The sequence below is a fragment of the Saccopteryx leptura genome, chromosome 2, assembly GCF_036850995.1.
Source record: "Saccopteryx leptura isolate mSacLep1 chromosome 2, mSacLep1_pri_phased_curated, whole genome shotgun sequence".
Lineage (NCBI taxonomy): Eukaryota > Metazoa > Chordata > Mammalia > Chiroptera > Emballonuridae > Saccopteryx > Saccopteryx leptura.
The window spans coordinates 214,793,861-214,806,238 of NC_089504.1; the positions used below are offsets into that span (position 1 = coordinate 214,793,861).

The following is a 12,378-nucleotide window of genomic DNA, read 5'->3' on the forward strand; positions in this document are numbered from 1 at the left end:
CAGCACGGCAGATAGGCTGAACTACAGGGGTCAGCCGGTGGGACCCGAGCAGTGCGAAGTTATTAGCAAAACCAGGCCCCACAGAATTAGCCATGGGAGGAACCCAAGTACCACTGTCCCCAGATAAAGCAGAGAGTGAGATTTGAGACAGAGTGGCAGCAGAGTCGGAGGACAGAGCCGAGGAGGCAGCGTGCATGCCCAGGGAACCCATCACCAGGGGGAAGGTAAGTGGCGTGCGCTTGAGGATGTCAAGGTGCTGGTGCTGGTGCTATTGGCCTGCACAGAATGCCACAGGCACAGCTCCTTTGCCTTCCAGATCCGGAGGTCAACCTGAAGACTGCAGCCTTCCCCAGGGAAGGGCCCCACCTGGTGTCTAGGAGAGAGCTCTACCTGGGGACGCTGGTGGCACTGAGGGCTCCCTGAGCAGTGCCCAGGGCCTGTCCAGGGAGGGAGGTGGCTGGGTGGAGACAAGCAGGCTGCCAGCATCAGTCCTCTGGGTATCCGGAGAGCTCAGGGACCCACTGCTCAGCCAGAGAGCGGTCCCATTCTCCTGAGGTGCACTGGAAGGCCCAGGAAGAATGAGGGGGCCTGTGGGGGGCACAGGTTCCGGTGTCTCCATCCTGGTAGTATTCTCGGTAGGGGCAGTGTCATCCCACAACAGGACGAAGTTCCGGATACCCATAGCCACATTCAGGATCTTGGCTGCGACGCCAGCAATATTCTCTTCCTTTGTGTCCGGACTCGTAGTGGAAGCAGCGGAGGCAGGAGGAGAAATGGAGGCAGGAGGGGAAGTGGAGGAGGGAGGGGAAGTGGAGGCGGGAGGGGAAGTGGAGGCGGGAGGGGAAGTAGAGGTCTCGTCCTGGTCCAGGAGCAGCTCAGTGCTGGTAGGGGTTGTCCCAGGCTCGGTGGGGCCATCCTGAGGGGCCACATGTGTGATGATATCCTCTGTGGGCTGCACAGGTGGGTTGCCTGAGGGCATGGAGCGCAGCGAGGATGTGGGTCTACTTGTAGAAGGGGCCAACCACAGCCAGTCCAGCAGATCAGCCCGGGCAGCAGCAAGGCAGCAGGTGAGCAGCAGCAGCAGCGGCAGGGCAAGGCGGCCGCTGGGGTCGGGAGCCATCAGGGCTGTGTGCACCGCGCAGAGGGGAGGGCGGGGAGGCGTCTGCAGTCTGGGAGGTGGGGCCAGCCTGGCTCCCGCCCTCCCCACCCACAGCCTGCAGCCAGTAATCCCATTCATGTTTCCAGGAGGCTCTTTCTTCCCCCTTTTCCCTCTCCCAGAAGACAAAAAGACAGTAAACTTTAAATCAAAGTGAACTTGAGAACTTCGCACACCCCCTTAAAGCAGCCACAGATTCCAAGAGGCCAGAAGGACATTGAAGCCGTCACAGTGGAATTCCCAGTTCCCCGGGCTGGGCGCTGGAAGAAGCCTTGTCGCTCCTCACCAGACTGCAGCTGGGTCTTGCGCTGTCATGTGTGAGAATGGGGCTCTGGGCCAGCACTCTGGGTCCCGGGGGAAGCTTCTGGAAGGATGCTCTTCTGGCCTGTGGCCTGGGCACCTTCTACAGAGCCCAGCTTCAAGAGAAGATACCTGGCACAGCCCCCTTGGCGTGTCTGCTCTGGACAGGGCTGGGAACCATAGCCCCCAGCCCTGCCCACCACCACACTCTGCTCACAGAGCTGCCATAGCTGAGAACAACCCAGGAAGCCTGGCCTGGGGCCACTTCCCTGCAGGCAAACTGAAATTTGTTGTAAGTCCAGTTCTATGGGAACTGTTGCTTTTGAGACGTTCAACATCCTAGGAGGAGCCCTGAGGGACTTGGGCTCCCACCTGCTTGGAGATGCTACTCCTCAGCCTGCCCGCCCCCCCGCCCCCCACTCCTCGCAGACGCAGGCCTGTCCTTGGCTCCTCTCATCAGAGATCACTCTTCGGGTTCAAGCACTGGTGCCACATGGCCTTTTACAACACCCCATCCCTTTCTTCATTGGTTAGAAAGGCCCCCTCAGGGGCTGACCCTGCTCAAATCACTTTCACCAGCACTTTTCAGAGTGGAGCGGGGGTTTCTAAATTAATCCCTGAGAACTGCTTGAAAGGGAGGGAACACAGCAGCAGTTGGGTTTAATAAATACCAAGGGAAAGCAAGATTATAAACTGTACTGAGACTGGGCGCTGCCACTGATAGCAGGCTCCACACGGACAGACGTCTTCTCCTGCTACCTCCGACCACCAGGTCTGTCTCTGTGTGGACAGCAGGGACTGCCAGGCCATCCGAAGTCCATGAGATGGGGCTGGTGAGGCAGCCCTGCCCACAGCTCAGGAGCCAGCCCAGCGTGGGGCCACCTCCTCTAGGCTCTGTCTTCACCAGGCACCTCTTCTGGGCGTGTCTTAGAAAGGGATGGGATCTGGGGCATTGCTGCTGCTCCAGAAGGCGTGAGCCAGGCCAGCCTGCAGCTGGACAGTTCCCATTGTGTCCCAAATCTTTCCTTTATAAAACCTCAGGTAACATTTCCTTCATCCAAAACACTAAAAGCATGCTGCTATGTAGCCATAAGTCCTGCCAGTGCCTGCTTCGGGGCTGCCTCAGAGTTACGTGTGCTGGTGTCTGACTTTGATTATGGCAGTCACCCTTCGTACGCAGCCAGGCCAACCCCAATGCCCAGCACCCACCCTCTGTGCTGTCCTGCCAGAGTGAGGGTCCCCAGCCCTGGGCAGCAGCAGGAGAAGTAAGGATGGGTGTAAAGCCAGGAGCCAAGGCGAGGGCTACCATCAGAGCAGCCAGTCCCATGCACGTTCGCATTGGATTCGGACAGTCGGTAAAGAAACAACGGAGCCAAAAGCTGGTGGGCCATAGTCTTTAATCCTAGCTTGCACCCTGCGGGAAAGTAAAAAACACACACTGGGCTCCAAAACCCACTCACATTCAGTGCTCACAAAGCTACTGACTTATCCGAGTTTCCTAGAATCAAAGGTTTCTAGCTCACCAGCCTTATTCTCCTCAGTTCCCCATCTCCTTCATTCTCCAGCATCAAACTGCACAAACTGGCATCTCACTCAGCACTCCACCATCTTGGCTGCTTCTCCTGGCCACATGGCCTCTTTCTGCTCTCTGCTCTGCTCCCTCTGCTCTCTCATGCTAATCATCTCAGGAACCAAGAGCGCAAGCTCCCGCTCCGACCCCATTTTATAGTGTAGAAATCCAAACCCTTAATCCAATATACAAAATAGGGAAGTCTCTAATACAAAGTCACTTCTCTGAGGCATGATTGGATTGGACCTCCCCACATCAAAAAGGGTGGGAAAGGCTTAATCCCAAAACCAAGCCCCAGGCTACAAGGATTCTCAACACACATTAATATCACCTGGGCGCAGTGTCATCTTTAACAAAGTGAGCATAATACATTTTATCTGCCCAACAGTGGGGGTGGGCTATGTATCAGCACAAGGACCCCAATGGAGAAAAATTGCTCCAAGGTCTGTCCTATCCAGCACCTCATAGCAGGGCTGTTCATAAAGCAGAGATGCTCTGCCCACCAGGCAAAGTGACAAGTGCCCGCTTTCATTCTGTGTACCTGTGCCTGGCATGGCCGTCAGCCAGCGTATGAATGAAGAAACTGAGGGAGGGAGACCAGAGGCATGGCTCCAGATTATAGAGCTCAATAGAGGAGAGCCAGATGGGACTACACACGCACATTCTGATGCTCACATAATCATATACACTCACACTTCCACACTGTTTTTATTTATTTATTTATTTTTATTTTATTTATTTTATTTTATTTTTTTGTATTTTTCTGAAGCTGGAAACGGGGAGGCAGTCAGACAGATTCCTGCATGCGCCCAACCGGGATCCACCCGGCACGCCCACCAGGGGGCGATGCTCTGCCCCTCTGGGGCGTCGCTCTGTTGCGACCAGAGCCACTCTAGCGCCTGGGGCAGAGGTCAAGGAGCCATCCCCAGCGTCCAGGCCATCTTTTGCTCCAATGGAGCCTCGGCTGTGGGAGGGGAAGAGAGAGACAGAGAGGAAGGAGAGGGGGAGGGGTGGAGAAGCAGATGGGCACCTCTCCTGTGTGCCCTGGCCAGGAATTGAACATGGGACTTCCGCACGCCAGGCCGACGCTCTACCACTGAGCCAACTGGCCTGGGCTCCACACTGTTTTAACCACCACATTCCACACTAGATCTCACATGTGCTCTGCGCACCAGCTGTCCATCCCTTCTGCCTGAATCCCCCCCTCACCCCACCTTCTCCAGGCTGCACCGGCATTCTCAGCCTGCCCCCCACCCGCTGCACTGCATGCAGCAGCGAGAGCAGCTCTGTTGAAGCAGGCCTGAAGTCGTGTCCTCAGCTCAGAACACTGAGGATTCGATCAATGAGTGCCATCCAAAGGGCAGGGCTTGGATGTTTGGAGTCAGTATTCACGTTTTTGGACAGCTGAATATTGTGTCCCCTCTTGACGGGGGGGGCATCCCATATGCCAACATCTGTGTCTCAGCGAGGCCTTGTTACCAACATTAATACCCATGATGCCCAGAATTCTTAGAAATGCCCAGCAAATAGTCTCCTAGAAAATTCACTGCCTCTAACATGATTTTATGCCTAAAGCATGTCTAGAAAAATCTCAGGACAGAAATTCCAAAGGTCCTCCCCCATCTCCTTCCTGGATGAGAGAGAAAACTATGGGCTCATTTGTGGCAGAGCCTGACTCCCTGTTGGGGGCTGGGCTGCCACGTTATCAGTTCAATGGCCCTGGGCACTCCAGTCATTCCCTGGGACAACATGGTTTCCAGGCATAGCCAGGAGCGAGGACTAAGGAGCCGTAGCTGCAGAGGAGGAACAGCGGCTGTTGCCCGGGTTGGGGGCAGGCTATCCGGGAGGGCAGCAGCAACCCCTCTACCCTGAGCCAACCCTGCAAGCTACAGGGCATCCCTCTACCTGAACACTCCAGGCCACACCCTTCTTGCCCACTTCTGGGGCCACTGCCACATCCAAGCACTTGCAGAGCACCACCTGCCTGCAGAGCTGTCTGGTGACTGTCCCATGCAGCCAGAGGAATGCACCGGGCATCTCTGCCTGAAGGTTCTGCGATATTATCAAACAGTGAGGGTGCTTTACAATGGAGAGGAGAGTTCTGGGCCTGAGTGGAGACAGCTAAACGGCACTGTGAGTCACAGGGTGGCAGTCAATCTTCATGAGGTTCTGAGAGCATCCTTGGAATGAACCAGTCGAACACTCACTGTGTCTAGTGAGGGCCGCTGACCACCAGCAAAGCACCCTTCTCTGCCTTCACTCCTCCTCATACAAAGACTTCCTGTCCTGCCTGAAATGCCCTCCTCTTCTCTGTCCACGACACACACAGCTTAGGGTCCCAGTCCACCGACAACCTCCACACCTTAACCCACCCTCAGGACCCTCCACGTGTATGTGTGTCTGTGTCTAAGCGTGGATGTGGTTGTGTCTCCGTATGTACATGTACATGCATGAGTGTACACACACGTGATGTGTTTGTGTGTGCACATACATGTGTGTTGTCTGTGCCTGCACACTTCCATGCACTCCCATGCAGATGGTTTTCTTGGGATTCCCAGTCCAACACGGAAAGCCCTGCCAGGCAGGGCTTGATGGTCACCCCTGGGACTTCACAGCTGCACAGCACGTGGCCTGGGGAGGGGCTTTAGAATTCTGTACATGGAAGGTGAGCACACACCTTCATCTGCATGGCCTCACTTTGAATAAGCCCCAAATCCACCACCTTCTGAGTGCTTCCAAGCCCTCTCAGGTCCCTCTGTGTGCCACCCCGGTCTTTCACATGCCCGTCTTGGGCCAGCATCCAGGGCACAGGGGCACCATCCTCACTTATCCCCAGAAGCAGCACTTGGGATTGCTCCCCCTCCAGCACCATGGGGATGAGGGCCACCATGCCTTCCTTGAGGAGTTTCATCCTGCATGAACCCAGCACCAGTCTCTTCTTCCCGAAGGCCCTGCCTCCCTCTGTGGGAGATACACCCCGCCTCTCGCCCTTACCTGAGCCAAGGTTTGTTCTGTCTTGTTGGCCTGTCTGGTCTGGATTCCTAAATAATGTGGTCTTTTATTTTCATTTTTTTAAAAGTAATAAACACCCACATGTGACAGAGAAAACTGGCTCTGAATATAAGGACGTGAGCCTACCTTAAGACTCATGCCCTGACAGTGAGCTTCAGAGACTGGTGTTCATTTTGTTCAACACTCAGAAACTCTTCTCACCCCTCATGCTGAGGCCCCGACCTAACCCCTCAGACTGTCCCCTGTCCATGGTTGCTCCCTGAGTCAGTAGTGTCCTGCAGAGACCCCTCCTCAGGTGCACGCAGTCCTCTCTCTTGCTCTTCCCTTGGGGACCAGAGACTGTCAGGAGACACATGGGCCTGAGAGGAGCCAGCCAGCCTTGCCAGGTGTCCATGTCCCCTGACTGATGACCAGCCCAGCCCTGTCAGGTGTCCTTGAGCCCCCACTGAACGGACCCAAGAAACCACATTCCCAGCACTCACTGCCCAGGGACAAGCTCTGTGAGTGGAGGACATGTGGTCATCCATCCAGGGTACTCACCAAAAACCTGAATGCAAATGTGAGGAAGCAGCTGGACATGGCAGCCGGTGGGCATTTCATTAGACAGCTGGCTGGACTCTCCATAAATGTTCCTGTTGTGAAAGACAAGGTGGGAGAGGCTGCGCAAGAGTAAGAAGGCTGAGCAGTCATGACCAGCAGTGCAGTGCTCAGGCTGCTGTGGCCCCAGGGCCACGGAGCTGCCAGCCAGCTTTGTGCAGGACAGGGGACGGCACTGAAATACAGTCTGAATGTCAGAGGACAGAATGGAGCTGGTGTGAGCATCTTTGCTTTAGGAGATGTATGCAGAAGTTTGAGGGCATTGGGCCAGGACGCTGTAATACACTTTACCAAGAAGACACATGTCCTTGCACGTCGTGTGTGTGTGTGTGTGTGTGTGTGTGTGTGTGTGTGTGTGTGTATGTGTGTGTGCATGCGCGCACGCGCTCTCATGCATGAATATGGACATGGACGGGTGAGAAAATATTGGTGAATATCAACTGATGAATCGAGGTGAAGACACACCTGAGCAAACACCACACCATCCCCTCAACTTTTCAGTGTGTTTGAAGTGTTCTAAAGTTTGCAAGGAAAGAGACTTCTACCCCACATCGTCTTAGAACCCCCTCTCCATCAGCATTATCTCAGGAAATGCAGGTGACTCAGTGGAGGGTGGGAAGAACTGCTCCTCAAGCACGTCCGCCCCATGACCCGAGCCCCCACGGAGGGGTTAACCCTGCTGAACCTTCAAACCAGAGGGGCTGGGAGAGGTGTGGGGCCAGTGAGGCACTAGTTTCTCTAGACATTGTAATTTATAAGTTCACTTATGCAAAATAAAAGATCTGAAGTGCTCTCAAAGTCACATTTTAGAATTCACAGAAATCATTCAAGCTTTATCCCAAAACAAAGCAGAACTTTTAAAAATTCCTTTAAGAACCAACAGTTCTCCTTTCTTTGCTCTTTTTCAAAGACTGGCTATTCGGGGTGAATTAATATTAGGATTGGTTTGCCAATTCCCATAAAGACATCAGCGGGGATTCTGATCAGGCAGTGTTGGCTTTGGAGGGTGTCTGGGGGAGAGGTGCTGTCTTAACAAATGTGAAATCTTCCAACTGGTGAACACGGTTGTTTTCACATTTATTTAGATCTTCCTCCATTTCCCTCTAAGTTGCTTTTTTAAAGTTTTCAGAGTATACATTTGCATCTCTTTGGTTACATTTATTCTAAAGTATTTTATTATTCTTAATGCTTTTGTAAATGTAAGTTTTTCAAATTTTATTTTTGGATTGTTCATTGTAAGTGTACAGAAATACAATTATTTTCTTTAAATATTGATCTTGTATCCTGCAACCTTACAGAATTTATTAATTAGTTTTAATAGTTTTTATAGTGGATTCCTTAGGGCTTTGTATACACTTCTCACAAAAATTAGGGGATATTTTATCACTTTATATTAATTTTGAAATATCCCCTAATTTTTGTGAGCAGTATACATACGACATGGTGAAGAGAGCACAATGCTGAACAGAAATGGTGAGAGGGGCACCCTTTTCTGTGTGATGATAGGTGATAACTTTTATAAGGTTGAGAAAGTTCCCTTCTGCTCCTATTTTGATGAATTTATTTTTTATCACGAAAAGGTGTTAAATTTTGTCAAATGTCTTTTCTGTGCCTACTGAGATGATCACATGATTTTTATTTTTATTCTACTGATACGATGTAATTATCAATTTTACTAACATTAAAACAGCTTTGCATTCCTGGGATAAAGTCCACTTAGTCATAATGTATAACTGTCCTATGTTGCTGGATTTGATTTGTTAGTATTTAAGGACTTTTGTGTCCACACTGACAAGAGATATTGGTATGTAGTTTTTTCTTTTTGTGTGGGACACCTTTTTCTGTGTTTTTTTTTAATCCAGGTAACACTGGCCCCATAAAATGAGTTAGGGTCCCTCTTTTTTATTTTTAATTTTTATTTTTTTAAAGATTTTATTTATTCAATTTTCAGAGAGAGAGAGAGAGAAAGGGAGGAGCAGGAAGCATCAACTCCCATATGTGCCTTGACCCAGGGTATCAAACAGCCCAGGGTATCAAACAGGTGACCTCAGCATTCCAGGTCGATGCTTTATCCCACTATGCCACCACAGGTCAGACGGGTCCCTCTTTTTTTTTTTTTTTTTTTGTATTTTTCTGAAGCTGGAAACAGGGAGAGATAGTCAGAGAGACTCCCGCATGCGCCTGACCGGGATCCACCCGGCACGCCCACCAGGGGCGATGCTCTGCCCCTCCGGGGCGTTGCTCTGTTGCGACCAGAGCCACTCTAGCGCCTGGGGCAGAGGCCAAGGAGCCATCCCCAGCGCCCGGGCCATCCTTGCTCCAATGGAGCCTTGGCTGCGGGAGGGGAAGAGAGAGACAGAGAGGAAGGGGGGGTGGAGAAGCAAATGGGCGCTTCTCCTATGTGCCCTGGCCGGGAATCGAACCCGGGTCCCCCGCACGCCAGGCCAACGCTCTACCACTGAGCCAACCGGCCAGGGCCAGGGGTCCCTCTTTTTTAAAATGTTTGCTAGAATTCAGCAGTGAAGCTGAGCTTTCCTTTATGATTAGTTTTTGGATTATTAAATCAATCTCTTCACTTGTTAAGATCTATTCAAACTGTTTATTTCTTATTGAGTTTCAGTAGTTGGTATCTTTCTAGGAACAAAATTATCTAATTTGTTGACATACGGTTGTTCATAGTAAGAGGTTAGAACATTGTTTAGGGGTTAGAACAAATCTGAAGAATTCACAGTTCCTAATCTAAGTAACCAAGACAGTGTGGTACTAGCACAAGGACAGACATAGAGATCATTGGAATAGAATTGAGAGTTCTGCAATAACTCATACATCTATGGCCAATGGATTCTCGACAAGAGTGCCAAAACCATCCAGTGCGGGAAGAATAGTATTTCAACAACGGGACTGAGACAGCCTGACCAGGCGGTGGCGCAGTGGATAGAGTATTGGACTGGTTTGAGACCCAGGTTTGAGACCTCAAGGTCGCCAGCTTGAGTGCAGGCTCATCTGGTTTGAGCAAAAGCTCAACAGCTTGGACCCAAGATCACTGGCTCAAGCAAGGGGTCACTCAGTATGCTGAAGGCCCGCGGTCAAGGCACATATGAGAAAACAATCAATGAACAACTAAGGTGTTGCAACCAAAAACTGATGATTGATGTTTCTCATCTCTCTCCGTTCCTGTCTGTCTGTCCTTCTCTCTGACTCTCTCTCTGTCTCTGTAAAAAAAACCAACAACAACGGGACTGGGATAATAAGACTGCCACAGGCAAAACAATGACGTTAGACCCTTATATCACACCACACACAAAATTAAATTAAAATGGACCAAAGACCTAAATGTAAAAGCTAAAACTATAAAACTCTTAAAACAAAATGTAAAACTAAATCTTCATGACCCTGGATTTGGCAAAGGAGTCTTACATTTACTACAAAATGCCTAAGCAACAAAAAATAGAAAAACTGAACATCATCAAAATTTAAAAGTTTTGTGCTTCAAAGGACAACATCAAGAAAGTGAAAAGGCAATCCACAGTTGAGAGAATATATTTGTAAATCGTGTATCTGATAAAAGACTTGTATCTAGAATATATTATAAAAAACTCCTACAACTGGACAATAAAAGGACAAACAACGCAATTTAAAAGTGGGCAAAGAATCGAACAGATATTTCTCCAAGGAAGACCTATAAATGGCCAACAAGTATGTGAAAGAATGCTCAACGTCACTAGTCATTAGGGAAATACAAATGAAAACCACAATGAGATACACCTCTCACTAGGATCAGAGATGGATTTAATGGGGGCGCAAGCCCTGGGCCCCGACTTCTGAAGGGCCCCACAAACCCCCAACTTTACACTGTTTTCTAATGACACCAAGTTTGATTTCATTTGTGTAATTTTAACATTCATAGTATATATTTTTTTACTTATTTAAAAATATGGTTAACATGTATTGGGGTTTTTTTGTTTTGTTTTTTTTGTATTTTTCTGAAGTTGGAAACAGGGAGGCAGTCAGACAGACTCCTGCATGCGCCCGACTGGGATCCACCCGGCATGCCCACTAGGGGGCGATGCTCTGCCCATCTGGGGCATCGCTTTGTTGCAACCAGAGCCATTCTAGCGCCTGAGGCAGAGGCCACAGAGCCATCCTCAGCGCCCGGGCCAACTTTGCTCCAATGGAGCCTTGGCTGCGGGAGGGGAAGAGAGAGACAGAGAGGAAGGAGAGGGGGAGGGGTGGAGAAGCAGATGGGCGCTTCTCCTGTGTGCCCTGGCCGGGAATCGAACCTGAGACTCCTGCACGCCAGGCCAACCCTCTACCACTGAGCCAACCGGCCAGGGCCGGTTAACATGTATTGTTATTTTCCCTGCCTCTCTCTTTTTTTAAGGGGCCCAATATTTTTTTCTGTGCCCAGGGCCTCAACTGACCTTAATCTGCCTCTGACTAGGATGGGCTAGAATAAAAAAGCCAGATAGTAACAAGTGTTGGAGAGAATGTGGAGAAATTGAGACCTTCACATTTCACTGCTGAGGACATAAAATGGGCAGCCACTTAGGGAAATAGTCTGGCCATTCCTCAAACTGTTAAACACAGAGTTACCCTATATCCCAGAAATTCCACTCTAGGTGTACACCCAAGAGGAATGAAAACATGCCTCCAAACACAAAAACAATTGCACACAAATGTTTACAGCAGCATTACTCACATCAGCCAAAAGGTGGAAACAAAGCAAATGTCTATCAACTGCTGAATGGATAAACAAAATGTGGCCCGCCCACACAATGGAGTATTCCTCAGCCATACAAAGGAAGAAAGCACCAACTCACAACAACATGGGTGAACCCTGGAAATGTTATGCTCCGTGTAAGAAGCCAGATACAAAAGGCCACATATTGTATTGTTCCATTTACACAAAATGTACAGAATAAACCCATAGAAAGTAGGTTAGTAGTTGTTCAGGGCTGGGGGTAACAACTAAAGATTTTTGTTTTGTTTTTTAAATGATAAAGATGTTTTAAAATGGTTGTGATGATGGCTGCATGTATCTTGTAATATACAAAAACCACTGAACTGTGGGCTCTGAGTTAGTGAATTGTACAGTATGTGAATTGGATCTCAATAGAGCTGTTCAAAGAAAGAACCAAGAGAGACCGCATCAGATTTCAAACCACACAATCTGAAATGCTGTTTAATTTGCATTGATTTGATTGTTAGTGTGACTGATTTTTAAAATATATTTGATAAAAAGCATTTCTTTCCATTTCTTTCCTTTGTAAATTCCTGTTTAACTTTTATTCATTTTCTAAGGGAGTATCTGTCATTTTTTAAAGGCTATGGGCTTGGACCTTGGTCATCTTTGCTGCTAATGAAGTTTCTGAAGCTTATCACCGGCCTCATTCAGGGGACACAGGGCTCCCGCCCAGCTCACAGTTTGCACACCAGAGCTGCTGTGGTTGCTTCTGTGCCCTCGAGGCTGGCATTTCCTGGGCGCCTACTATGTACAAGGCACGTTAGGACCATGCTCCTCGGCCTAGAGAACGAAAATCTCACAACCAGTCATCACCATGGGCACTTCCCTCAGGAAGATGGGAGTTCAGGGTGGGAGGGGGCTGGCCCCCAGTGAGGACGCCCTGGCTCCAGACCCCACACTAAACCCTATCCTTGTGCACTGATTCTTCATCTTGTAGGAACATACTTTCCTTCATTCATTTAACAAATTCATTCCTACTGTATGCCCAGCCCTGCTCCA

The 12,378-nt window shown here is 49.7% G+C and overlaps 1 protein-coding gene across 3 annotated transcripts in view; it reads right to left on the minus strand.

Annotated features, from left to right (window-relative positions):
- Window positions 1-12,378, minus strand: part of COL18A1 (collagen type XVIII alpha 1 chain) — a 93,463-nt gene that overhangs the window by 48,301 nt on the left and 32,784 nt on the right. Inside the window, exon 1 of one of the 3 annotated variants that reach the window (XM_066369999.1) lies at window positions 391-1,148. The exons of 1 other annotated variant lie outside the window; for it this stretch is intronic. In XM_066369999.1, coding sequence (XP_066226096.1) covers window positions 391-1,120 — 730 coding nt within the window. In that variant the 5' untranslated portion in view covers window positions 1,121-1,148. Of the gene's footprint in view, window positions 1-390; window positions 1,149-12,378 lie in introns of those variants that run through there. One more of the 3 variants, XM_066370000.1, reaches the window with a different exon arrangement.